The sequence below is a fragment of the Dasypus novemcinctus genome, chromosome 10 (assembly GCF_030445035.2).
Source record: "Dasypus novemcinctus isolate mDasNov1 chromosome 10, mDasNov1.1.hap2, whole genome shotgun sequence".
Lineage (NCBI taxonomy): Eukaryota > Metazoa > Chordata > Mammalia > Cingulata > Dasypodidae > Dasypus > Dasypus novemcinctus.
The window spans coordinates 9,496,781-9,524,511 of record NC_080682.1 but is presented as its reverse complement, the minus strand read 5'-3'; the positions used below and the strand labels follow the sequence as shown (position 1 = coordinate 9,524,511).

At 54.7% G+C, this 27,731-nt stretch overlaps 1 protein-coding gene across 2 annotated transcripts; it reads left to right on the top strand.

Moving 5' to 3' along the window:
* The first annotated feature begins 1,265 nt into the window (after window positions 1-1,265).
* CAPN1 (calpain 1) lies at window positions 1,266-27,731 on the top strand. Of its 2 annotated transcripts, none has more exons than XM_004478585.3 (22): window positions 1,266-1,376; window positions 2,499-2,766; window positions 2,925-2,994; window positions 3,223-3,341; window positions 4,579-4,712; window positions 4,789-4,957; window positions 5,608-5,691; window positions 5,977-6,062; window positions 6,350-6,424; window positions 6,519-6,679; window positions 21,736-21,914; window positions 22,728-22,739; window positions 23,465-23,676; window positions 23,856-23,895; window positions 24,414-24,479; window positions 24,551-24,608; window positions 25,327-25,391; window positions 25,755-25,823; window positions 25,980-26,058; window positions 26,429-26,545; window positions 26,684-26,742; window positions 26,992-27,731. In XM_004478585.3, exons 2-22 carry the CDS (start codon window positions 2,500-2,502, stop codon window positions 27,016-27,018), a joined length of 2,148 nt encoding a protein of 715 aa, XP_004478642.1. In that variant the 5' UTR covers window positions 1,266-1,376; window position 2,499; the 3' UTR covers window positions 27,019-27,731. The 2 variants fall into 2 exon arrangements, with proteins under 2 accessions (XP_004478642.1, XP_004478641.1); XM_004478584.5 differs by lacking the exon at window positions 1,266-1,376 and adding an exon at window positions 1,608-1,906.

Below are 27,731 nucleotides of genomic sequence, written 5' to 3'. Positions count from 1 at the left end.
TCTTTGCCTAACCCACCCAAGGTCACTAAGACTTTCTCCCGTGTTCTTCCAGAAGTTTTGTTTTAGGTTTTACAATTAGATCTGTGACCCAGTTTGAGCTCATTTTGGACACGCTGTCTCCTAAATCGTTACAACGTCCACCCACATGGCTCAGCTGTGCTCTCCCTGGACCCCTGCAGCAGCCTGCCATCTGGGCTCCTTGCTGGTCCTGTCCTCTCCGCCCCACTCCCCCTGCAGCCTCCTCCTTCTTTGTGCAGATCTGATCACATCAGCTAGTGGAAAACAGTCTAAACTCTACAGCCTGTTTGGTGAAGGGAGGAAGGCAGTCAGTGGCAGTGACAGCCGGTTTGTGAAGGTGACTGTGGGACACAGGGGCTGAGCCCGAGGGCTCTGCAGGGAAGCCACAAGGAACACCTGCAGTTTCCCTTACAGGTGTGTTCCCCAGCCTCTGGCTCTTCGCCCCCTACCTCTTTCTGCTTAGAACACTCTCCCCAGCCCCTTCTTGCCTGGTTATCTCCTACTTGGCCCTCAAGAACCAGCTTTCTCAATCCACAAAACTGGGCCAGGAGGGGGCCTCCCTGCGGCGGGTGGCCTGAGCCACCGGCCTCTGCAGGTTTCTCTCCTCAAGGTTGGCTGCCTCAACGCCGGCTGGAGAGGGACAAAGAGTCCACAGCACGTTCCGGTCCTGACTCACCAGGCGGAGAGAGCCCAGGCAAGCCACGCCCCTTTCGGGGCCTCAGTTTACCTCATCTGTAAACTGAGAGTGAAAATCGAGTCAGATGAAATCAGAGTTTAACCCTTTTGGATCATGAACCCTAAAATCCTAAGAAAGCTAGGGTCTCTTCCCCAGCCAAAATCTTGCGGACGCGTCCTCGGAGCTGCTGGGCCGGAGCCCCCAGGACAGATGACAAATTCTGAGCTGGGGAATTTCCGCCGTCCGCGAGCCCCTCGCCCCCCGCAACTTCCAGCACCGCGGGCGGCCGGCGCTCGGGGTCCGGAGTGGGCAGCCTCTGCCGCCTCCTCCTGGGTGAGGCGGCCCAGGGGCGCTCCTGGGCGGGCGGGGCCGCCCACCTCTCCGAGCTTCCAGGGTCAGGAAACCCCAGAACGGTGGGCTCCCGTCGTGGCGCCCCTCCAGCCCGGGCGCCGCAGGCAGCGGGGGAGCCAGGGCCGAGAGGCGCAGGGACCGACCCAAGGTCACGCAGCGAGCCCCGGCCCGCCGAGGCGTGGTGGCGGCACCCCGGGCTTGCGCCCCAGGGCGCGGGGGCGGGGAGCCGGGCTGGGCGCGGGCCGGGCGGGGTGGGGCTGCGGCTGGCGGCGCGTCCCGCACGGTCCCCTCGCCCGGGCCCCTTCTCCGCCGGCAGCTGCCGCCGCGCGAGGTAATCTCGGCGCCGCGCCGGGGGCGGGGGCGGACAGCTGCGGGCGTGCGGGGCGCCGGGGCGCGGGGCGCCCGGGGAATGCCCGCTCGGCCGCCGCGTGGGGTGGGGCCGCCGCCCGGGAACCCGAGCCGCGGGCCGGGGTTAAAAATACCCCCGGCCGGGCCGCGCCCTCCCCCGCCGTGCCCTTCCGCCCGCGCCCCGGCCGGGCTGGCGCTGGCCCCTCCCCGGGGACTGCTCTCCTCGGGCTGCCTCGTCCCTCGCGGAGCTGGCCCCGGACCTGCGGCGGCGGGCGGGAGGGCGGACGCCGGGAGGCCGGGAGATAGCCCGGGACAACCGGTGCCCGAGAGATAAGGCAGCGCCCGGAGGCCGCGGGCCGCAGCCCCGGCGGGAGGAGGAGAGAGGGCGGGCGGAGGGGCGCGGGCGGAGGGCGGGGAGCCGCGCTCTTCCTGGTTGGGCCCGGCCCTGAGCAGCCACCGGGAAGCCCGCTGCAGGCCCCGCCGCGACCCCCCAGGCACCCCTCCCTGCCCCAGGTAAGGAGCTGGGCCGCGGGGCCGGGACCCCCTGAGCCCGGATTGCGCGCGGGCTGCCGGGCTGCCCCCCGCTCAGCCCTGCCCCGGCCCTCTGGGTGTCTGAAACCCGGACGGGGGGACCCGGGGCAGTGGCCCAGCCCCGGCGCCGCCCCGGCCTGCCTGCGCTCACCGTTGTCCCCCGGGGACTGGGCTGGGGCAGGGCTGGAGGGCAAGGGACAGGGGTCCAGCGGCCTTCATCGCAGGGGCCTGGGGAGGGAGGACCCTGAGTGCCTGAGTGCTCCCCTAGGGAACGGACCCCGTGCGAGGGGAACTTGACTGCTCTGGGGAGGGGGTTGCAGGCTAGCCAGCAGGATCCCAGAGGCCTTCCCTGGGGTGGGTGCCTGTCACCTCCCTCTGGCTCCGCCCTGCCCCACCTGGGAGGGCCGGCTGACCCCAGGGCTGCAGGCTGCAGACAATGGATCGGGAGGGGAGAGGCAGTGGCTGAAGTGCGCCTCTCCTGGATGCAGGGCGCAGCGGGAGGGGGTGGCGAGGGAACCCCAGGTTTGGGGAGGAAGGGGAGGCCTGGGCTCTGAGCAGGCCGCCTGTCGCGCAGGATGGCGGAGGAGTTCATCGTCCCCGTGTACTGCACGGGGGTGTCGGCGCAAGTGCAGAAGCAGCGGGCCAAGGAGCTGGGGCTGGGCAGCCACGAGAACGCCATCAAGTACCTGGGCCAGGACTACGAGCAGCTGCGGGCGCGGTGCCTGCAGAGCGGGGCCCTCTTCCGCGACGAGGCGTTCCCCCCGGTGCCCCAGAGCCTGGGCTTCAAGGAGCTGGGCCCCAACTCCTCCAAGACCTACGGCATCAAGTGGAAGCGGCCCACGGTGAGAGAGGGGGCCCCGGGCGCGCCGGCCAGTCCCCGGTGCTAGGCGAGGAGTGGGGGCCACGCTCTGGGTCCCCAGTGGGGCACGGGGCCTGCGGTGGCTGGGGGCGCGTCTCTGGGAGGGACCGGCCCGGGGACAGGACTCTGGGTCTCTTGCAGGAGCTGCTCTCGAACCCCCAGTTCATCGTGGATGGAGCCACCCGCACGGACATCTGCCAGGGAGCCCTGGGTAGGCCCGTTCTGGTGCTTTCTCTGCAGTAGTTCCTATTCCTGGTCCTCGCCTGGAGCGCGCTCGGCCCCTCCCTCCTGCAAGCCTTGGCAGGCAGGCTCAGGGCTGGCTGGTTTGCCGAGAAACCTGGGTCTCTGCTGTAAGGCGGGGGTAGTCCGGGTGCTCCCCAGTGTGGGCACCCATGTGCACTGCCGGGGCGGGTCTGACGTGGGCTCCCTCCCGTCCCAGGGGACTGCTGGCTGCTGGCTGCCATCGCCTCTCTCACCCTAAATGACACCCTCCTGCACCGGGTGGTCCCGCACGGCCAGAGTTTCCAGGATGGCTATGCCGGCATCTTCCACTTCCAGGTGAGGCGCTTGCACACACCTGGGGATGGGCAGCGGTGGGGGAGGCGAGCAGGGAGCACAGTGGCCTGAAGTCAGGGTGGCTGGGGCCACGCCCTGCGGGGGCCAGCCCCTCCTCTGGAAGGTATTTGACCTCTCGATGCCATCCCAGGCCTGTCATGTGTGAAACGGTCTGGCAGGTATTTCTGCTGGCAGTTTTCCGGGTGGTTGTGCGTCTCTGCGAGCAGGTGCTTGGAAGAGTAGGAGGGCTCTGCTTTATGTCCTGTGCAGCAGATCCTTCTCTTTCCTTGGGCCTCAGTTTCCCTTGAAAAATAAGGGGCAATTTTCAGGGGAAAACAGACTAGTTCCCACAAGCCGTCTCCACCGGCAGCACCGTCCCCTCCGAGCTCCTGCACTTTGGCAAAGGATAGAGCCCTGCAGAAAAGAATGGGGAGCAAGGCTGTTTAAACCGGCTTTCCCTGACTTTGGGCCCTGGGCCCCTTTTTCAAGTCACACCAGTTCCTTTTCAGTGAGCCGGTGTTGGGAGGGCCACACCCACCAAATAAGCTGCTCCAGGACTGCTGGGTGCCCTCTGCTTCCTCCTAGGCAGAGAGCCACGTATCCCACCCCACCCTCACCACCTGTGGACCTGAGGTGCCAGGGTGCTGTCCTTTTGGCTGCACCTGCCCAAGCGGCCAGTCCCCAGGGGCGTGGCCCTGCTCTTTTCCCTGTCCCTTCCCACCTTCAGCCCGCCCCTCCTGGGCCTCTCCTGGGCCTGCGCATCCCCTTACCCCAGTGTTCTGCACCCGCCCCCCACCCCCCAGCAAGCGGCTTCTGGCCCCCAGACCACCCAATCAATCCCTCCTCCCGCCCTGGAAAACCTCCCCCCACCCCAGGACAAACCTGGTGATTCCGGGGCTGCGGGGACACCCCATCTTGACGTTAAAGGATCTGGCTACCACATTTCCATTCCTCGCCCAGTTTCCTTGTGTACCCCCCACCCCCAGGCCCAGGCCTCCGGGCCTTCCAGCTCTCCTTGTCTCTTCCATCCCCCCCTTACCGGAGGAGGCGCCCGGGTCTATTTCAAAAACAGACCTGCAGTCTTGCACGGATCTTGTTTAGGCTTCCGGAGGGGAAGGCGCTGCCCCTCCCACTTCTCGCTGGGGAGACCGAGCCCCCGTGTCAGGATGGTTATCCAGCGGTGGCAGAGCTCGGGCCCGCGGGACCCCCCAGCCGGTCTCACGGCGCCTCCCTCCCCCAGCTGTGGCAGTTCGGGGAGTGGGTGGACGTGGTCGTGGACGACCTGCTGCCCACCAAGGACGGGAAGCTGGTGTTCGTGCACTCGGCTCAGGGCAACGAGTTCTGGAGCGCCCTGCTGGAGAAGGCCTACGCCAAGTGAGCGGGGGCGCGGGCGGCCCGGCCAGCCTGGGGGAGGGGCCCGGCTGCCCCGCTGACCCCGGCCTGCCCCCAGGGTGAACGGCAGCTACGAGGCCCTGTCGGGGGGCAGCACCTCGGAGGGCTTTGAGGACTTCACCGGTGGGGTCACCGAGTGGTACGAGATGCGCAAGGCGCCCAGTGACCTCTACCAGATCATCCTCAAGGCGCTGGAGCGCGGCTCGCTGCTGGGCTGCTCCATCGATGTGAGTGCACCCCCTGCGCCCCCACAGCCCCTCGCTTCCCTCCTCGGCTCCATCGGTGGGTCCCTGCAACCCCCAGAACCTCAGCCCCTGGCCCCTGTCCACCTGCCTCTCGGCTCTGTGAGCTCCACGCCCACCCCCCGGCCTGTTGACGCCCCACCCTTCCCCGGTCTCCACTCTTCTCCTTTCCCAACCTCGTTCTCTCCCTTCACTGGGCTTCCAGCCCCCCAGCTCATCTCCAGACCCCCCTGACCTTGACCCCCTGACCTTGACCTCAGAGTCCACCCCCAACATCACTGCAGTTCTCTCCCAGCCCTCTCTCCAGTTCAAACTGGTCTAGCCTGTCCTTCCTCCGCCCTGTCTCCACCACGGTGTCCCTCTGGGGGCCCCTTGGCTGCGGGGTGCTGTGCATAGATGTGGGGGGCTGTGTACATGTGTGCTCACAGATCCTGGCCAGCCCCTCCCAGTAGCTCCCCGCCCTGTGGCGGCCTGTCTTTGGGGGCAATGGGCTAGCCCGGGTCAGGGCCCTGGCCTGCCACCCCCGGCAGCTGTTGCATGTGCCCCGGGGGCTCCTCTCCCAGCTGCGGATGGGGGCACTAACCGGGCCATGGGGCGCCCGGCTGTGCCCTTAGCACCTTCTCGTCTTTGCGTAGATCTCCAGCGTGCTGGACATGGAGGCCGTCACCTTCAAGAAGCTGGTGAAGGGCCATGCCTACTCCGTGACCGGGGCCAAGCAGGTACCCGGGGGTGGAGGCCGGGTGCTGCCTCCCTGCCGTGGGCCCCCCCTGCACAGCCAGGGCTGTGGGGGGCCTTCTCAGTGTCTGGGGACACTCCCGAGGTGCTTCTCATGCCAGGTCTTACCTGCCTGCGTGCAGGGCCGCCTCCCTTGCTGCAGGGTGGGCTGCACACATACCCCCTTCCTGCAGTGTGGAACTGGGTGCCCACGGGGCTCGGCTGGCACGGGAGGGGTGTTGGAAAGGGTGTGTGCCAGGGCCGATGCCAGTGGGAACTCTGGGCCCCAGGTCAACTGCCGGGGCCAGATGGTGAGCCTGATCCGCATGCGGAACCCCTGGGGCGAGGTGGAGTGGACTGGAGCCTGGAGTGACGGGTGAGCCCTGGGCTCTGGGGGTTGGGGTGCTCGGGGGTGGGCGCTGGTAGGTGCCCCTGGCATCTCAGGTTGAGCAGAGGGGCCCATCTTCATGTTCTCGGATCTGGGGACAGCGTGGGTGCTGTGTTGACCCCCCGAGCCCAGCCCTGAGAAGACAACCCCTGGTGCCAGGAGCTTGACCCTTGACCTTGCGGAGGCCTGGGGACCGGGCTGGGGTGGACAGGTCTGGGGCCTGGAGGCCAGGCGGGGCAGCCCCCAGCAGCCCCTTCGCCCCCTTCTCCCGCCAGCTCCTCGGAGTGGAACAGCGTGGACCCTTACGAGCGGGAGCAGCTCCGGGTCCAGATGGAGGACGGGGAGTTCTGGTGAGCAGCCCCCTCCCCGGCCCAGCCCCGGCCCGTGCGCCGTCCTCTGCGCCTTGGCTGGGGGACTGGGCCTCACCCCGTCCTCGGCCCCCAGGATGTCCTTCCGGGACTTCACGCGCGAGTTCACCCGCCTGGAGATCTGCAACCTGACGCCCGACGCGCTCAAGAGCCGCACGGTGCGCAAGTGGAACACCATGCTCTACGAGGGCACCTGGCGGCGGGGCAGCACCGCGGGGGGCTGCCGGAACTACCCAGGTGAGCCTCCCAGTGGCGCGGGGCGCGGCCGGGGCCCAGCCCGGGGGGCCAGCCCTGCAGCTCCGCCGGCCTCCGCCCTCACCTGCGCCGTGGGGGAAAATCGTGCAGCCCCCTCGCGCTTGCCTGCAAGAGTGAATTGTCGAATGCCCTTGTGAATTCGGAAGAGCCCAGGGTGCTAGCAAGGAAGAGGAAGGGGGAGGAAGGGGCTGAAGTGCCCTGCGGCCACCCCCCTGTCGTCCCCGCTCTCTCCCACAACCATCTCTCCTGGTCCACGGTTGTCCCCCCTTAGCCTGTGTCCACCTCCAGCGACCTTCTCCTCCACCTTAGGGCAGCCCCCACCCTGTGGGCACACACAGCTTGTCTTGCCCAGTAACTGCTCATCTCTGAATCCCCCTTTCCAAAGACCCCACCTCCGACCTCCACCTTTGACTGTCAGCTCCCTTACTCTACGTCCTCGTTGTGATTGCGTTTGGTTTTTTTGTGTTGCATCATTGAACTATCTCAGCCGATGAACCCACTGTTTTTGCCTTCTCCTCTGCCTCCCACCTCGCTCCATGTCCCTCCTTACAGGGCAGTGTCCACCATCTCATCCTTGCAAACACTGTTTCCTTGCCCTTCTCTCCCTCTGCTCTTCCACAACCACCGTCCTCGTTGAACCCGGCTCTCTACCTTCTGTGTGCCAGCACGGAAACGTGGAACGTAGCTGGAGAGAAATCACACAGCCCGGACAGTGTTCCCAGGAAATACATAGCCACAAACCTCAAATGAGCGCTTGGCACGGTCCAGCCATTTACTGCTGGTTAGCGAAGCTCCCACTCCCTCCTCAGACCTCCCTCTGCTGTTCCTCTCAGCTGAGGGCCTGGCCTTGCACTTCACTGGAAAGATGGGCTTCCTTCCATGAGGACACTTCCTGCGTGTCCCCACCTCCTTCTCCACCGCACCAGCCCACCCATCTCTCTGCTCACCTTCAAAGCAGACATTTCCAAGAGTTGCCGCACTGTTTTCCTTTCTCACTTCCAGTTCCTTTTTTTTCAAAGATTTATTTTATTATTTATTCCCGCCCTCCCACCTCCAGCCGCCCGTTTTCTGCTCTCTCGTGTACATTCGCTGTGTGTTCTTCTGTGCTCGCTTGCATTCTCAGCAGCACTGGGAATCTCTTTGTTGCATCATCTTGCTGCATCAGCTCTGTGTGTGTGCGGTGCCACTCCTGGGTAGGCCACACTTTTTTTTCCACGCAGGGCGGCTCTCCTTGTGGGGCACACACCTTGCGCATGGGGCTCCCCTATGCGGAGGACACCCCTGCGTGGCACAGCACTCCCTGTGCGCATTAGCGCTGCACGTGGGCCAGCTCACCACATGGGTTTGAACCCTGGACCTCCTATATGGTAGGAGGACGCTCTGTCCATTGGGCCACGTCTGCTTCCCTCCAGTTCATTTCTTAATCCACTGCTTCCACCCCCACCACGCTGCTCAAATTGCTCTTTGAAGGTGGTCACCAGCCGCTTCTTTGCTGCCCACCCCTGCTGTGCCTTCTGGTCCTCAGGGTGGCCCCCTGCCCTGTCTTGAAGCACTCTCTGGTGGGATCCAGGTTCATTTCCGCCCCCACATAACCCGTTTTCCCAGTACTGTTTATGGCGGAGTCCGTCCTTTGCTCACTGACCTGCAACGCCGGCTCGGACACGATGCAGACGCCGTGTCCATGGGGTCTGTTTCTGGGCCTGCCGTGCACTCTCTCAGGCTGTCGCTTAGCACATTGATTTAATTGCTCTAGATTCCTAGTAAATCCTGCTCTTGGGTAGGGTGAATTTCTTCTTCAGGCGTCTCTTGGCTACTCATGGCCCTGGGTTTTACCATATGAGATTTAGAATCAGCTTCCCAAGTGCTACCAAAAGAAAAGAAATCTTAAGATTCTGATTTGGAAATGCATTGACTCTGTACATTGACTTGGGCAGAATCGACAGCTTTACAATTTTGAGTCTTTTTAACCAAGAATATGGTTTCTCTTTCCGTTTATTTTGGTCTTCGTTAATGTCTTCTGATAAAATTTTTGTTTTCTTCTTATAGGGCCCATACATCTTTTGAGATTTGTTACTAGGTACTCTTATCATTTTGTTGTTGTAAATGGTATCACTTTTTAAATTACATCTCCCAGGTAAGAGTTGCTATATAGTAACATACAGTTTGACTTTTAAAAAATTATTCTGTAAAAAATTATTAGCAAACTCGCTAAACTGTAATTAATTTTACTAATTTATCTGTAGATTCTTTTTGCTTGTTTAACTTCAGTGGATACCATCTGCCAACAATGGCAAATTTGTTTATTTCCAATTCATACAGCTTTTATTGCTCTTTCTTGTTTAGTGTGCAGGTTAGGACTGCTAATGTTCAATGGTAGTGGTTACAAAGGACTTCCTTATCTTGCTCCTCTCCTAAAGGGAGACTTTTCAGCATTCCACCCCTAAATGTTGACATTTCACCACTGAGCCTTTTACTCTAAGTTTTGTGTAGATGCCTTTTATCAGATTGAGTTTTGTGTTATTCAACTTTATCGTGTTGATGGTGATGATATACCTTTTTTCTTTTATCTCTTGAAATGGTAAGTTACATTTGTCAATTTTCTGATGTTAAACTAACTTTACATTCCTGGGATTAAAACCACGTGGTCATGACATAACTGTTTTCTTTAATTTATCCTTTAGAGAAGTTGTGGGTTTTACAGAACAACCATGCATAAATTACAGGATTCCCAGGTAGTACCCTATTATTAACACCTTCCATTGGTATGGTATATTTGTTAAAATTGATGATAGCACATTAACTATGCTGTTATGATATGCTGTTAACTATAGTCCATGCTTTAATTTAGAGTTCACTGTGTTGCACAGTTCCATATTTAAAAAAATAAAATAAAACTTATTTTAATAACATATATATACCCTAAATTACATTCAAATATGTAATTCAGTGCTGTTAACTCTGTTTACGATGTTGTGCTACCATCACCATTATCAAAACTTTCCCACTGTCCCAAATAGAAGCTCTGTACCTTTTAAGCATTAATTCCTTACTCCCTAACTCCATCCCATCCCCTGGTAACCTGTATTCTAGATTATGACTCTGAATTTGCTTATTCTAATTATTTCATATCAGTGAGCTCTTACAATATTTGTCCTTTTGTGCCTGGCTTATTTCAGTCAACATGATGTCTTCAAGGTTCATCCATACTATCTCATGCATCAGAACTTCCCCTTTTTATGGCTGAATAAGATTCCATTGTCTGTATATTTTGTTTATCCATTCATCGGTTGATGGACCCCTGGCTGCTTCCATCTTTTGGCAGTTGTGAATAATGCTATGAACATTGGTGTGCAAATATGTGTTTGAGTCCCTGCTTTCAGTTCTTTGGGCTATATACCTAGAAGTGGGATTGCCGGGTCATATATGGTAATTCTATTCTTAACTTTCTGAGGAACTGCCAAGCTGTTTTCCATAGCAACTGCACCATTCTCCATTCCCTCCAGCATGAATGAGTGTTACTATTTCTCCACATCTTCTCCAACACTTGTAATTTTTCTGTTGTTTTATTTTATTTTATTTTTTAAAATTTTGTGGTAGTCATTGTAGTGAGTGTGAAATGGTATCTCATTGTGGTTTTGATTTGCATTTCCCTAATGGTTAATGATGTTGAGCATCTTTTCATGTGATTTTTGGCCATTCGTCTATCTTCTTTGGAGAAATGTCTCTTCAGGTCTTTTGCCCTTTTTAAAATTGGGTTGTTTTTGTTTTTGTTGTGGTTGAGTTGAAGGATTTCTTTATATATTCTGGGTATTAAACCTTTATTGAATATGTGGTTTCCAAATGTTTTCTCCCATTATGTAGACTGTTGTTTTACTTTCAAGGTAAAGCCCACTGAGACCCAAAAGTTTTAAATTTTGATCAAGTCCCATTTATCTATTTTTTTCTCTTGTTGCTTGTGTTTTGAGTGTGACGATGACATAACTGTTATTTTTAAAATGTTTATATTTCAAGAAGCTTGAGATTATATAAATGTTTCATAAAATGACAACTTTTTAATATACATTTTTATATCTAAGTTTGTGAGATTTGCCTGTAATTTTCTTTTCTCATGCTGATATTGTCTAGTTTTGATATCAGTGCTATTTTGCTTTGCTAAGGGAATCATGAACTGTCTTTTCTTTTTGTTTCCTAGAATAGTTTACATAAGATGGGAATGATTTGTTACCTGAATGTTTGGTAGAACTTGTCTGTAAGGCTGTCAGGCCTGTTCTTTTCCTGGTGTGAATATTCATTTTTGATGTTGAAGGTCTTTAATGGTTATTGGGCTATACAGGTTTCCTATTTCTTCTTGAACCTATTTTGATAAGTTGTATTTTCTAGGAATTTATCCATTTCATCTTTTTTCAAAGTTATTAACCTAACATTATCCTTAATATACTCATATCTCATCCATCATAATGCCCTTCCTTTTTACTCACAGTGGTCATTTGCACACCTCTCTTTTTTCTTTACTAATCCTGTGAGAGGTTTGTTGATATTAGTCCCGTCAAAGAAGCAAATTTTGCTGTGGTTGATCCTTTCTTTAGTATTATTTTTTCCTATATCATTAATCTTTGTTTTCCTGCTCATTATTTCATTCCTTCTATTTTCTTTGGATTTATTTTTAGACTTTATCATATAACTTCTTATAAACATAGGACATTAACTTGGATTGTTTTTCCTATAAGCACCTAAGGCTATACATTTCTGTCCAAGTGCACCCTTAATTGCATTACAACTTTGATGAGCAATTTTAAAAATTGAGATATATTAATAATTAACATCATAAAATTCATATTTTTAAGTGCACAATTCACTGGTTTTTAGTATTTTCACAAAGTTGTGTGACCATCACTACATTGAATGCCAGAATATTTTCATCACCCTTTATTAGCTATCGTTCCCTAATCCCTCTCCTCCAGCTTTCGGCGACCATTAATCTGCTCTCTGTCTCTTTGAGGTGGCCTACAGTAGACTTTTTCTGTAAATGGAACCATATACTATGTGGCCTTTTGTGTCTGGCTTTTTTCACTTGGCATAGTATTTTCAAGGTGCATCATGTTGTAGCAGGTATCAGAACTTCATTTATCTTGATGGCTAAATAATATCCCATTACATGGATATATCACATTTTGTTTATCCATTCACCTATTGTGTTGCTGCTTCTTTTTGGCTATTTTGGATAATGATCCCATGATCATTTGTTTGCAAGTATTTACATAAACGAATATTTTCAATGTTTGGGTCTATACCCAGGAGAGAAATTGTTGGATCATATGATAACTCTGTGTTTCAATTTTTGAGAAAAAATAACATTAAAAAAAGAAGTGTTTGAGGAACTGCCACACTGTTTTTCCTAGGTGGTTGCACCATTTTACATCCCTAGCAGCAGTGTATGAAAATTGCAATTTCTCCGTATCCTTGTTAACATTTGTTATTGTCTGCCTTTTTGTTATAGCCATCCTAGAGAGTGCGAAGTGCTATCTCATAGTTTTGATTTGCATTTCCCTAATGCCTGATGATGTTGAGCCTTTTTTTTTTTTTAAAGACTTATTTTATTTATTTATTCTCCCCTCTTGTTTTTGTGCTCGCTGTCTGCTTTTCTGTGTCCATTTGCTGTGTGTTCTCTGGGTCTGCTCATGTTTTCTTTAGAAGGCACTGGGAACTGAACCTGGGGCCTCCCATGTGGGAGAGAGATGCTCAGTCACTTGAGCCACCTTAGCTCTCAGCTTTGTTGTGTCTCTCATTGTCTTTCCTCTTTGTGTCTCCTTTTTACGTCATCTTGTTGCACCTGCTCGCAGCACCTGCCCATTGCATCAGCTCACTGTATTGCTCATCTTCTCCTAGAGGCACTGGAAACCAAACGTGGGACCTCCCATGTGATAGGCAGGAGCTCAATCGCTTGGGCCACATCTGCTTCCCTAGAGCCTCTTTTTGTGTACTTATTGACCACTTATATATCTTCATTGGAGAAGTCCATTCAAATCCGTTGCCATTCATAAAAATTGGGTTATTTGTCTTTTTACTGCTGAGTTGTTAGTTCTTTGTATATTCTGGATAGTTGGCCCTTATTGATATATGATTTGCAAATATTTTCTCCCATTTTGTGAATTGTCTTTTCACTTTCTTGATAGTGTCCTTTGAAACATAAAAGTTTTTCATTCTGATGATTCTCACTTTATTGTTTTCTTTGGTTAATTGTGCTTTGGGTGTCATATTTAGGAAACCATTGCTTAATCTCAAGCCATGATGATTTAGAGCTATGTTTTCTTCGAAGAGTTTTATTGTTATAACTCTCACATTTAAGTCTATGATCCATACTGAGTTAATTTTTGTATATGGTGGGGGGTAGGTGTCTGATATCATTCTTTTGCTGTTGGATGTCTGTTTGTCCCACCACTATTTGCTAAAAAGACTGGTCTTTTCCCTATTGCGTGGTCTTGGCACTCTTGTTGAAAACCAGTTGACCATAAACATATGATTTTATTTCCAATCTCACAAGTCTATTCATTGATCTAGATGTACATACTAGGGAGTGGGTGTGGTTCAGTGGTTTGAGTGCCTGCTTCCCATGTACAAGGTCCTGGGTTCAATCTCCAGTACTTCCTTAAAAAAAATAGATGTATATACTTATGCCAGTACCACACAGTCTTGGTTACTGTACCTTTGTAGTAAGTTTTGTGATTGGGAGTGAGTGCTCCAACTTTGTTTTTTTTTTGTTGTTGTTGTTGTTTGTTTCAAGAATGTTTTGGTTACTCTTGTCTCTTATATTTCCATATGAAGTTTAGGATCAATGTGTCAATTTCTGCAAAAAGCCAGCTGGCACTTTGATAGGGATTGCATTGAATCTGCAGGATGCTTTGGATAGTGTTATCATATTAACAGTATTTAACCTTTTAATCCATGAGCATGAGATGTCTTTCCATTTATTTTTTCAACAACGTTCTATTTTTCTTTTTCAGTGCACATCGTTTGTTAAATTTAATCCTAACCATTTTATTCTTTTTTAAGCTATTGTAAATGCAAGTTTCTTAATTTCATTCTCAGATTGTTTGTTGCTGGTGTATGGTTATAGTGCTCTTGTATCCACAAACTTGCTGAACTTGTTTATTAGCTTTAATAGTTTGTGTGCATGTATGTATCTATTAGAATTTTGTTTATACAAAATCATGTCATCTGCAAATATAGTTTTTCTTCTTCCTTTCCAAAATAGATGCCCTTTATTTCTTTCCTTGCCTAATTTCCTTGGCTAGCGCTTCCAGTACAATGTTGAATAGAAGTGGTATGAGTGGACATCCTTGTCTTGATCCTGATCCTAGGGGACAAGTGTCCAGTCTTTCATCATTAAGTGATGTTGGCTGTGGAGTTTTCATGGAGGCACTTTATCAAGTGAGAAATTCCCTTCTATTTTAGTTTGTTGAATATTTTTAGTATCGATTTTGCAAACGTTTTTTCTGCCTCTGTTAAAATGACCATGTGGGGTTTTTGTCCTTTATTAGTGTGACATATTGGGTTGATTGATTTTTGGATTCTAAACCATCCTTGATGACTGGGATAAATTCCATTGGTCTCTGATGAGTGACCAGGATAATAATAGTCTCAGAATGAATTGCAAAATGTCCCCTTCTCTCTAATTCTTGGAAGAGTTTTTGAAGTTTTGGTATTAATTATACTTTAATTGTATGGTAGAATGTATTGGTGAAGCCATCTTCTTTGCCAACATTTCTTTTTTTTTTTTTTTTTTTAAAGATTTATTTTTATTTATTTAATTCCCCTCCCCTCCCCTGGTTGTCTGTTTTTTTTCTGTGTCTTTTTGCTGCGTCTTGTTTCTTTGTCCGCTTCTGTTGTCGTCAGCGGCACGGGAAGTGTGGGCGGCGCCATTCCTCGGCAGGCTGCTCCCTCCTTCGCGCTGGGCGGCTCTCCTTATGGGCGCACTCCTTGCGTGTGGGGCTCCCCTACGCGGGGGACACCCCTGCGTGGCACGGCACTCCTTGCGCGCATCAGCACTGCGCGTGGGCCAGCTCCACACGGGTCAAGGAGGCCCGGGGCTTGAACAGCGGACCTCCCATGTGGTAGACGGACGCCCTAACCACTGGGCCAAAGTCCGTTTCCCAACATTTCTTTGTTGGAGTTTTTGATTACTAATTCAATCTCTACTTATTACAGGGTTTTTTTGTTTGTTTTTATACACCAGGGTCAGGGATTGAACCCGGGACCTCATATGTGTGGGAATCTGGCGCTTAACCACTGATCCACCTTGGCTTCCCTGAGTTTGTTTGTTTGTTAATTGTTTCATTTTTGGGAGGCACCAGTAACCAAACCTGGGACTGACCATGTGGGAAGCAGGTGCTCAACCACTTAAACCGCCTCAGGTCCCCTGTTAGATATTTAAATTGTTTCCTTTTGAGTTATTTTTGATAGTTTGTGTCTTTTAGGAATTTGTCCATTTCATCTAGGTCATCCAATTTATTGGCATACAACTGTTAATAGTATTCCCTTAGAAGTCTTTTTATTTCTCTTTGGTTGGTAGTGTCATTTCTTTCATTTCTGATTTTAATAATTTGAGTATTCTTTTTTCTTGTTCATTCCAGTAAACAGTTTGTCAACTTTTTTGATCTTTTTAAAGAGCCAACTTTTGTCTAACCTCTGTTTTATTTATTTGCACTCTACTCTATTTTTTCCTTCTGTTTGCTTCGAGTTTATTTTAATTTGCTGTTGTGGTTTCTTCAGGTGGAAGTTTAGGTTATTGATTGGAGATCTTTTTAAATATAGGTACATAATGTTTTGTTTTGTTTTTTAAAGATTTATTTATTTATTTTTAATTCCCTCCCCCCTTCCCAGTTGTCTGTTCTCTGTGTCTATTTGCTGCGTCTTGTTTCTTTGTCCGCTTCTGTTGTCAGCGGCACGGGAAGTGTGGGCGGCACCATTCCTGGGCAGGCTGCTCTTTCCTTCGCGCTGGGCGGCTCTCCTTACGGGGAGCATTCCTTGCGCGTGGGGCTCCCCTATGCGGGGGACACCCCTGCGTGGGGGCACTCCTTGCGCACATCAGCACTGCGCATGGGCCAGCTCCACACGGGTCAAGGAGGCCCGGGGTGTGAACCGTGGACCTCCCATGTGGTAGACGGACGCCCTAACCACTGGGCCAAGTCCGCTTCCCGGTACATAATGTTTCAATTACCATTCTATGTGATTTCTCTTTTCCATTATCATTACTTCTTTGATAAACTAATCATTTAGGAGTGTTTTTAAAATTCCTAAACATATTTTTCTTTTTTATTATTGATTTCTTTTTTAAAAAGATTTATTTATTTATCCCCTCCCCCCGCTTGTCTGTTCTGTGTCCATTCGCTGTGTGTTCTTCTGTGTCTGCTTGTCTTCTCTTTAGGAGGCACTGGGAACCGATCCTGGGACTTTCCAGAGTGGAAGAAAGTTGCTCAATCTCTGGAGCCACCTCAGCTCCCTGGTCTTTTGCATCTCTTATTGTCTCTCCTCTGTGTCTCTTCTTGTTTCATCATCTTGCTGCTCCAGCTCTCTGCTTGGGCCAGCACTCCTGCGTGGGCCAGCACTCTGCACGGGCCAGTTCTCCACTTGGGCAGCTCGCCACGCAGGCCAGCTTTCCTTCACCAGGAGGCCCCAGGAATCGAACCCTGAGCCTCCCATACGGTAGATGGGAGCCCAATAGCTTACTCTCTTGAGACGCTGTGACTTCCCCTGTTACTGATTTCTGACTTAACTTCATTGTTGCCAAAAAGTGTTTTCTGTATGAGTTCACAGCTTTGAAATGAGCAGAAGCTGGCACTGTGGTTCAGTGTGCGTGCCGTAGTTTTCATAAATGTTCTTTGTGTTTCTTGAAGAGGCTGGCTACCACTAATATACTGTTTACCATACTCTCAGTTTTCCTAACTTGTTTAACTCCCACGCTGACCCTATGAGCTAGATGCTATTATTATCCCCTATTTACCGATGGAGAGATTAAGCAATTTGCCTAAAGTCTTAATTTGCCTAAGTAGCAGAGCTGGGATGGCTTTGACCCCAGACTATGAGCCTTGGAGCCTCTTCTCTTCACTAGAACCCTATTCTCTAAGTGGTGGGGAGAGTGCTCTGTAGCTGTCCTTCATATCAAGCTTGTTAATTAATTCTGTCTGCCTAATCAATCAAATACTGCAGGTGATGAAATGTCAGCACCATTGTGGTGGCTTTGCCAATTTCTGTCAATTATTTTTTGTTATATATATATATTTTTTTAAGATTTTAAAAAAATTTCTCTCCCCTTCCCCCCTCCCCCCCAGTTGTCTGTTCTGTGTCCCTTTGCTGTGTGTTCTTTTTTTTTTTTTGTCCGCTTCTGTTGTTGTCAGCGGCACAGGAATCTGTGCCTCTTTTAGTTGTGTCATCTTGCCGTGTCAGCTCTCTGTGTGTGCGGCGCCATTCCTGGGCAGGCTGAACTTTCTTTCGCATTGGGCGGCTCTCCTTATGGGGCGCACTCCTTGCACGTGGGGCTCCCCTACGTGGGGGACACCCCTGTGTGGCAGGGCACTCATTGCGCGCATCAGTACTGCGCGTGGGCCAGCTCCACTCGGGTCAAGGAGGCCCGGGTTTGAACCGCAGACCTCCCATGTGGTAGACGGACGCCCTACCCACTGGGCCAAATCCACCTCCTTGTTATATATTTTGAGCTATGATATTAGGAGCATCAAATTTAGAATTGTTCTACCTTCCTAGTGCTTCTAGGATTCTAGTGAACCTAGGGGATTCTGCCAGTTGCTGAGTCTGTCTGTTCCATTTATGCAGAACTGGTGAAATAACCTCAGGCTGAGTTATAATCCCTGGACCCAACGTGAGACGACCTGAGCTCCAACTCCACTGACCACCCGACCTCCAGAAGCCCCTGCTCTGCCTGGTGGCCCACAGTGATGTTTTGGGTCTCCTGGAAGTAGTGATACTTCAGAGCAAGTGTAGAGTAATCCCCCAAAGCCTGATTATTTCCTTTTCCGCCATCCACAGCCACTCAGGGAAAAGGCTGAAGGTCCCTTTGGAAAAGGCTGGGAGGAAGAGTAACTGGATAAGTTTTTGGCAGTATAGCAGGGTCCTTCCTCAAGGGACCCGGCCTTCCCTTCTTTCAAAGATTTCGAAGTCTGTAAACTGTCTCAAACCTAGAAATTGACTAAGGGGTCAGGGCTCTGTTTTGCTGATTCAAGTTAGACTTCTGTTCACTTGACCTAGAACTCGTCCCCTTACAGATCAAATAAGAATTTAGTAGACTGCCCATCTGCTTTACCTCTGGGGCCTCATGATCAACTAGCCAGTGCCACAGGTCTCTGCAAGTCAGACTATTCCTGTTACTGCGCTGATCCTGCTGCCCATTACTGTAACCGTGTCCACCTCGTCTTTGGCAGTTAAGTGCTGCCCCTTGTCTTCTGCTAGCCCGGGGTCCGATCATCCCCACGGCATTTATGGATCCCAGTTCAGCTCTGTCCTGTGGACGCTCCTGGGTGGGTGAGCAGGTCTTCCACGATAAATCTGCTCTAGCATTCCAATCTCCCTGTGTTTTTTGGATACCTTCTTCTACATTCTATTAAGTCAGTTCTGGCATTTCAACATCAATTAGTGTTTTGGGTCCATGTTTCAGCCATCCAACAAACTGTTAGTGTCCATACTGTGATGGTTAGGCTATTGTATCAACTCGACCAGGTGATTGTGCCCAGGTGTTTGGTCAAGCAAGCACTGGGCTAACTAATACAAGGGCATTTATGGTCTTTAGTCACCACTGACTTTACTGCAGTGGTAAATCAGATTACTAGTTATAATTACATCAGTCAGGGAGATTGCCATCAGCAATGAGTGACACTTTATCCAATCAGTTGAATGTCTTAAAAGGGGAAGTGATTCCAGCATTGAGAAAGAATTTCCCAGCTCGTCTTTGGACAGCCAGCGTCTCCCAGAACTCATCAAGAATCTTCATTAGACTTTCACCAGAGCTCCTGGTTGCAGCCTGCCTGCAGAGCTGGACTTGTGCATCCCACGGCTGCATGAGAGACTCCGATAAATCTCTTACTATCGACAGATATCCCTTGTTGATTCTGTTTCCCTAGAAAACTAATACAGTTCCGAACCTTTATTCATTATCTAGAGACCACCTTCATCTCTAATAATTCTATGATTATTATTATATAATACAGCCCATGTTTATTTGAATTACCCACATAATAACAGTATTTTTGCTCACCGTTCTCAGACTTTGGTCTGAAATCATCTCCCATTTGCCTGAAGTACATCCTTTTGTATTTCTTTTAGTGAGGGTCTTTGGTGATAAACATTCTTGTTATTTACCTAAAATTAAAATGTCTTTGTTTCTTGCTCATTCGTGACAGCTTTTCTGGAAATAGAATTCTGGGTTGACATTACCTTCAGCTAACTGAAGATACAATTACTCTGACTTCCTCTGTTGTTGCTCCTGTGAGTGGGCATTCTGTGTTGTATCCTCTGAGGGGTTTATCTTTCTCTCTGGCTGTTTTTATGATCTTTATTATTATTATTATTTTTTAAGATTTATTTCTTTATTTAACTCCCCCCCTTCCCCAGTTGTCTGTTCTCTGTGTCTATTTGCTGCATCTTGTTTCTTTGTCCGCTTCTGTTGTCATCAGCAGCACAGGAAGTGTGGGCAGCGCCATTCCTGGGCAGGCTGCACTTTCTTTCGTGCTGGGCGGCTCTCCTTACGGGCGCACTTCTTGCGCGTGGGGCTCCCCTACGCGGGGGACACCCCTGCGTGGCACAGCACTCCTTGCGCGCATCAGCCCTGCGCATGGGCCAGCTCCACACGGGTCAAGGAGGCCCGGGGTTTGAACCGCCGACCTCCCATGTGGTAGACGGACGCCCTAACCACTGGGCCAAGTCCGTTTCTCTATTATTATTATTTTTTAATTTAATGTTTTACAGTTTCACCATGATGCATTGAGGTATGGATTTCTTTTTAATTATTCTTTTCTGGATTTGTTGAGCTTCCTGGGTTTGAGAATTGGTGTCTTTCAACAAATCTGGAAAATTCTTAGCCAGTATCTCTTAGACTATTGCCTTTTCCTCACTTGTTTTATTATCTCCTTCTGGAATTCCAGTTAACTGTAAGCTGGACCTTCTCATGCAGTCTTCTATGTCTCCCAGCTTCTCTCTTTTAGATTTTCCTTTTCTTAGTCTCTGGACTCACTGAGTAGTTTCCTCTGGTCAGTTCTCCAATTCGCTGATTCTCTTTTCTGCTATGCCATATCTGGTGGTTAATCCTTTCAACATGTATTTCATTTCAGTTCTTTTATAGCTTTGTTTCTTTGGGTGTTTAGAGATTTTTGACTCATTCTACCTAAAAGTCCATCTGTGGGAATTCTTTGAATCCTGGGGTGAAGTTAAATTCTTCCAGATTGGATTTGTGTGTATTTCTGCCAGTCACCCGGGATGCCAGTACCTCTGGTTTCTTTAAAAACAAGTTCTGCTGAAGGCTTCCTTGATTTCACAGGAGGCGCGAATTAAAACTTCATACCTGATGAAGGCTGACTTGTGGTTATAAACTCTCAAGGAGAATTTTTTCTCCTTCCTCCCACTGGGGCTTATTTCTCTTTCACACTTAAACATCTGGTGTCCCCCCTGGGACCCCCAATTTTATTGTAGAACTCTCCTGTTGGGTTTATCTGTTGCCCTCCATGCCCAGTGCCCAGGGTCCCAGGGGTGGTCAGAGCCCTTTAAAATAATTTACCTTGCAGAACTCCTCGTTTCAGTTTTTTTAAAAAAAGGCAATCTGATTGAGATGTAATTCACATACCATATGACTCACCCATTTAAAGTATACAATTCAGTGGTGGGTAATATATTCAGAGTTATGCATCCCGCATTACATCAATTTTAGAACATTTTTATTACCCCAGAAAGGAATCCTGTGCCCTGTCGCTGTCACCTCTCTAATCTGCCATCCCCTTCTCCAGGCACCCCCAGACCCACTTCCTGTTTTTCTGGTCTTACCTGTTCTGAACATTCCACATAAATGGAGTCATACGTGTATGGTCCCCTGGGTATGGCTTCTCTCACTTAGCTTGTTGACGCAAGGATCGGCACTGCATTTCTTTTTATTGCCAGATGCTCCATTGTATGGCTTTACCACATGTTGTTGATCCGTTCATCACTTGGTGGATATTTGGGGTGTTTCCACCACTGGGTTGTAGGATAATGCTACTATGGACATTTGTTTTCAATTCTCTTGGATCTATACGTGGGAACAGAATTGCTGGCTCCTGTGGATGCTCTGTCTTTAACCATTTGAGGAGCGGCCAGACCGATTCCCAAAGCGGCTGCACCATTTTGGATTCCCACCCTCATCCCCAGTGTGCGAGGGCTCCGTCCCCATCTTCACCAACACGTGGTGTCGATTTTTGCGGGGATGGGGGTGCTGGATGCTGCTCCTTAGTAAAAGCATTTAAAAATAGGTTTTTCCTCTTCTGTCCAGCATGTGGTGGTTTTGTCCAGCGGGGACATCACCTATCAGAAACGGAAGCCCCCATCGTCGCTTGTCCTCTGCACCCCCTTATCGGAGCCCTGCTCTCGCTCTTGCCATCCTAAGCTGTTCTCCACACTGCAGCCGGGTCACCTTTATAAAACTACGAACCCCGTCTCGTCCCTCCCGCCCGCAGGCTGTCAGTGGCTCCTCCGGCTCTTGGATTCGGTCCTCGCTCCTTGCCACGCACAGCTCCTTGGGCCCGGCCCGCTCCCCAGGCCGTGACGGCTCCTTAGCGGCTGGCTGTCCCCTTCGCCGTCCCCCGCGTGCCTCTGCTCGTGTGCCCCGCGACTGGCTTGCCTGATCTCCCGGGTGGAACCCGAGCCCCCTGAGGTCAGGGGCCGTGTCGGTCCCCGCTGGACGGCTGCCCCCGGCTGTCAATTATAATGGTTGAGATCATAAGTGGGTGCACCGGGGAGCTGTGGGGCGGCCGCCCCACCCCTGATCCCCACCTCCCGGCCTCCCACAGCCACCTTCTGGGTGAACCCCCAGTTCAAGATCCGGCTGGACGAGGTGGACGACCAGGACGATGAGAGCGGCGGGCGCGAGTCAGGCTGCAGCTTCGTGCTCGCCCTCATGCAGAAGCACCGCCGCCGCGAGCGCCGCTTCGGCCGCGACATGGAGACCATCGGCTTCGCCGTCTACGAGGTGAGTGGGGGAGCCCCTGGGTCCCCCAGGATGCCCACGCCGAACGCCCAGCAGGGGGCGCCGGAGCTCCTCGTTGCCACCGCCCAGCCCAGGTGGCCCTGGCGCCTCGCCCCTGCTGGGGCCCTCTGCCTGCTCCCACGCGGGCAGGACCCCGGCTTCATCTCCAGGGGCGGGTGGAAGGACAGGAAGGCGTTTGGCGAGGACAGGAGGATTCTGGGATTGCCCCCCATGCCTCCCCCCCCAGGCTGGGAGGCTGCCCTTTGCCCTTTGGAAGAGGAGCTGGCTGAGCCGACTCCTGGGGGCAGCTCCTGGGGGCCAGACTCTGGCTCCGCTTCAGAAAGAAGGGGGCTGCTCCGGAGCGGGAGTGAGCTCCCTGTCTCGGAGGCGTGTAAGCAGAGGCTGGCCAGGCCGCGCTGGTGGCTCCGTGGCTGTGTGTCCAGGCTTTTCCTGAGCCGGCGCTCCCTCGCACTGTGTGCTCAGGACACAGCGTAGACGAGGACCTGGTGAAGGGAGGCCACAGCCTTGGCTCGGCCCGGGACCCCTCGCGGCAGAGTGCTGGGGGCCTCCGGCGGCCCATGGCAGGGGGGACCCTGACTCGGGACCCAGGCCCAGGGCATTCCAGAAACGACGCGGTCACTCGGGCCTGCCTTGCCTTTCCCTTCGGGGTCCCAGGGGCCCTCTCTGGCGTGAGGCCGGGAGCCGGTCCTCCTCATCCCAAACGTCTCAAAACTTGGGACCCCTGCCCATTACACGCCTCCCACACCAGCACCCTGGACACGCACACATTTCTGATTTCCTCCGTCTCTCTTGCAGGTCCCTCCGCAGGTAAATGTGGTACCTGACTCCCCTGGATTTACACCCCCCAAGTGCACGCTGCCTGATGGTGCCACACGTGCGAGCTCTGAAGTCGCCTTTGTTTTACTGCTCGTGAAACGCCCTCTGCCCCAGTTATCTGTTTGGTGGGTGGAGCAGGGGATGAGCCAGGGAGCTGGATTTGAACTCTGATCCTCGGGGCGGCACCCACGACAAACACATAGGCGCCTTCTAGCTTCCTGCCCCGAGTCAGTTCTGGCTCGCAGCAATCTGGGGTCGTGGGCAGGCGCCACCTGGGGCAAGTTGTCTCTGAGCCTCAATGTTCACGTCTGTAAAATGGGGGTAACCGCAGCTCCGCACAGGGCTGTCGTGAGCGGGAAACGAGGGGCTGCCCGTAGAGTGCCTAGAGTGACGGGCGTTGGGGCCGCTTTGAGTAGAGTTTCAAAAACGGCGCATGGTAATAATAACGAGGATGTTACTGAAACGGTGCCGCGGCCTTTCAACGCGCCTTGTCTGCGGTCACCTGCTCCCCGCCTGAGCTGTAGGTAGGGGCGGTGGTACCCCGTTTTGCAGGTGAGGAAACTAGGGCAGAAGGACTCGCCAGGGCCGCGAGGCCTGCGGGCGGCCGGGCCCTGACGCGCCTCTCCGGCCCCCCGGCCGGTGCTTGGGCCCAGGCGCCCGCGGGGTGGGGTGGCGGCGCTGGTTGCCCCACGAGCCGCCCCCCTCGCCCCCGCCAGCTGGTAGGCCAGCCGGCCGTGCACCTGAAGCGCGACTTCTTCCTGGCCAACGCGTCGCGGGCGCGCTCGGAGCAGTTCATCAACCTGCGGGAGGTGAGCACGCGCTTCCGCCTGCCGCCCGGCGAGTACGTGGTGGTGCCCTCCACCTTCGAGCCCAACAAGGAGGGCGACTTCGTGCTGCGCTTCTTCTCGGAGAAGAGCGCGGGGACCCAGTGAGTGGCCGCCCCCGGGGCCCTGCCCCTCTGACCTTCCCCCCCTCTCCTGGGGCCCTGCCCCTCTGACCTGTCCCCCCCCCTCCTGGGGCCCTGCCCCCTCTGACCGGCCCTCTCCCCCCACCCTCTTGGGCCCTGTCCCCTCTGACCGGTCCTTCCCTCCCCCCCACTGTCCACAGGGAGCTGGACGACCAGATCCAGGCCAACCTGCCCGATGAGGTGCGCGGGCCCCAGGCGTCCTCCCCCTGCAGGGCAGAGCCCCTCCTGGCGGGGGTGGCAGGAGCGGCCTGAGCCTCCTTTGCCCAGCTCGGTGCTGTTTACAGAGGACCCCGATAGCCATGGCACGGTCCCCAAGAATCACGGTGCCACGTCTGAGCTGAGCCTTCGACCCGGGTACCCCCGCTTCCTCCCCATGACAGCCCCGTTAGGGTGTTCTCATCCCCCCTCTGAAGAACAGGAACCTCAAGCCCAGAGGGGTCAAGGAACTTGCCCAAGGACACACAGCAAGGATCCAACCCTTCATCTTTGTCACTGAGCTCTACTGCATCCCCTGGTTTAGGACGCAAATGTCCTGGGTGGGGCCGGGGTGGGGACGAGACCCCTCCTTTCAGAGGCTAGGAAAGTGAGGCTCAGAGAAGGGAACCTGTAGCTCCCGAGCGGTCCCAGCCCCACCTCCAGCTGTCCGTGCTGCCAGGGCTGGGGCGCCCCTCACCTGCTGTCCACCCTTTCCGGTCCAGCGAGTGCTCTCAGAAGAGGAGATTGACGACACCTTCAAGACCCTCTTCAGGCAGCTGGCAGGGGAGGTAGGTCGGGACCGGGGGAGCCCGAGGGGCAGGCCCTCCGCAGGCCAGGTGCCACCCCCGTCTCTCCCCAGGACTTGGAGATCAGCGTCAAGGAGCTGCGGACCATCCTCAACAGGATCATCAGCAAACGTGAGCGTGCCCAGCGGCGGCGCCCCACGTGCTCCACGGCGAGCTCAGCCCGGCCGCCGGGGCCTGCCAGGGCGGGGGACCCTGCACTGCCCCGCTGCGCCCTGCTCACCCCCCTTTCCGCCAGGCCGCCACGCACCTCACCCCGACCCATCTCAAACCTGCCCTTTGTGCCGGGGCTCCGGACCTTTGTGTGGTTGGGAGGGGGCGCCCCTTTGGGCAGTGCAGACCCCAGGCCTGTGGCACCTCTGTGCAAAAGGAAGAGGCCCCGTTCCTCCCCGAGACGCACCCCCGGCCGCGTTGCAGGGCCCTGGGAGAGGCACGGGACACACTTCGCCCCCAGCGGGCACCCATGACGCCTCCGCTCTCCAGCCCTCCTCTCCCTCCAGGCCTCGGGGGCGCCCAGCGGCCCGGCCCTGCATCCCGGAGCTGGTGACCGCGCGCCCCAGCCATGCTCCCTCTGGCCCCTCGGCGCAGCCAGCCCCGCTCCTGACCCGCCTCATCTGTCTGCCCTGCACCCTTCACTGCTCCTTAGTGGGTCTCGCTTCGCTCTGGCCTCCTTGCTGGGACACAGGCTTCAGAGCAGCGCACGCACTGCCCCCGCCTGCCATTAACCCCCGGGGCAGCACCGAGCCCCCATGCCCCCCGCCGCCCCGCTCCCCGTCCCGCTCAGGCCCAGGAAGCTCACGGAGTGAATTGTAGGAACTGGCTTCTCTTGCAGACAAAGACCTGCGGACCAAGGGCTTCAGCCTGGAGTCGTGCCGCAGCATGGTGAACCTCATGGACGTATCCCGCCCCCGCTTTTGTCCCGGGTGGGGGGCGTAGGCGTGGGAGAGGCGTGGGGCGGGCGGCAGAAATGCACGAAGCTTGTGGAGTGCGGGCACCTCAGTGCCCCGTGTCCAGGGGCCTTCCTGGGCATCTTCCTACTGATGAGGGGGAAACTGAGGCACGGGCCTTGCATCAAGTGAGCGGTGGAGCAGGCGCTGGGTCCGCCAGGGGCCCTAAGGCCCCGCCCCAGCCCGCGCGCGGCTTCCCGCCCCCTCTCTAAGCTGTCCGCTCTCCCATGGCGTCTCCCCGTCTCCCCTGGGGCCCGCGTGCACCCCCACCCCTGCTCTCAGCTGTGAAGGTTCCTCCCTAACGGCCCCCCAGCGTGACGGCAACGGGAAGCTGGGCCTGGTGGAGTTTAACATCCTCTGGAACCGCATCCGGAATTACCTGGTAGGCGCCCCCACCCTGGCCTCAGCCAGGCCCCTCGGCGGGGCTTGGCCCTCCTCGCCGGCCTCTCCCCGCTCCCTCCCACGTCCCGGGGCAGCGGCAGGTGGGCAGGATGGGCGGCGGGGGCCTCGCCCGGCCTCACCCTGCGCCCCCACCCAGGCCATCTTCCGCAAGTTCGACCTGGACAAGTCGGGCAGCATGAGCGCCTACGAGATGCGGATGGCCATCGAGTCTGCAGGTGGGGCCCGGGCAGCACGGCGGGGGCGGTGGGGGGGGGAGCGCCGCCCGCGTTTGCCCACACCCCTGCGCGCTAAGGCTCTGCTGCTCTCCCCACGGGCCATGAGAGAAGTGGGCTCAGAGAGGCGAGGTGGCCGGCTCAGGCCACACAGCCAGAGAGGGGTGAAGCAGGACCCAGCGGCCCCCCCCCCCCGCGCGCGAGAGAGGCCCATCGAAGGACAAGGCCGGGGCGCCCCGGGCAAACCCAGCAAGCCCCTGGCGTTCCCACTCCCGGCCCAGCCCAGGAGGTCTTTGTGCCCCTGAGCCGCCCTGCCAGCCCCAGGCCTTTTGCCCGCCCCCTCCCCGGGCCTCACGCTGCTGCCCCGGGCCAGGCTTCAAGCTCAACAAGAAGCTGTACGAGCTCATCATCACCCGCTACTCGGAGCCCGACCTGGCTGTCGACTTCGACAACTTCGTGTGCTGCCTGGTGCGGCTGGAGACCATGTTCCGTGAGTGTCCCCGAAACCCACCTCGTGCGTCACTGGCAGGGCAGGCCGGCGCGGTGGGGAGGCCGCGCGCAGGTTGGGGGCCCGCCGCCGTCACCCCCTGGGTTCCCGGCCTCACGGTTTCTTTTCTTGGACGCACAGGATTTTTCAAAACTCTCGACACGGATCTGGATGGAGTCGTGACCTTCGACCTGTTCAAGGTGGGAGCCTCGGCCCCCGAGCTCTGGGGCGACCGGGGAGGCTCTGGATTCTGGGAGAGGGGAGCTGGGGGCCTCTGGAAGCCGACAGCCTGGTCCCCGGGAAAAGAGGGGTCTCCACGCGAGGTGGCTCCTGAGCCAAGGGGCCAGAAGGCTGGGCGCGGGGGGCCGGGCCAGGGGGAGGCAGGCAGCACAACGAGTGGGTCCCTGCTGCCCCGCCCGCCGCTGACTTCCGGCCCCTCTCCCCGGCAGTGGTTACAGCTGACCATGTTTGCGTGAGGCGGCTCTCGGGCCCTCCCCGCTGTGCCCCCGTCCCTCCTGGTCTGCCAAGCCATGCCTTCCCGCCGGGCCACGCCAGCTGCAAGTGCCTTCCTCCGAGCAGAGGCAGCCTCTCCCTCCCGCCCTCTCCCCCGGCCCCCACGGTTCACCTGCTCCGGGCAGAGCGGGGCAGCCTCTGCCCCTGCGGGCTGCGGGCTTAGGATGGGCGCCCCCAGCCCCTCTTAACACGCATGCGCCTGCCTCAGGGGCCTGGACTCGGGGGTTGCCGCCAGCCACAGGCCCCCCAGCGCCCCGACCCCGTCCCCGCCCTCGCACCACGTCGGGCGCTGAGAGGCTGCCCACCCAGCCCCCGGCTGCCCCAAGCCCCGCGTGTCTCCTACACACTTGAAGCATAACCACTATCTCTGCCCGGCCGTTGTCAAGGCGGCGCGGAGCCCCCTGCCCGCCTGGGGCCTCCCCCTCCGTGCGGAGGCCGGTGCCCGCTCTGCCCCCGCAGCCTGCTCCTCGCGGCCCTGCCCGGCCTCCTGCCCCGGGAGTTGCCCGCCTGGCAGGTGTTCGGGCCTGCCCTCCGCCCCCCTCCTTTTTTGTATTGGTGATTTCACAGGGGACTCTGCTGGGATAGAATCAGGGCATATGGGGTGCCAGAGGCACGTGGGTGGAGGGGTCTCATGTTTCCATTCAGAAGAACCCCAAATAAAAGGAAAAGGGCCCCA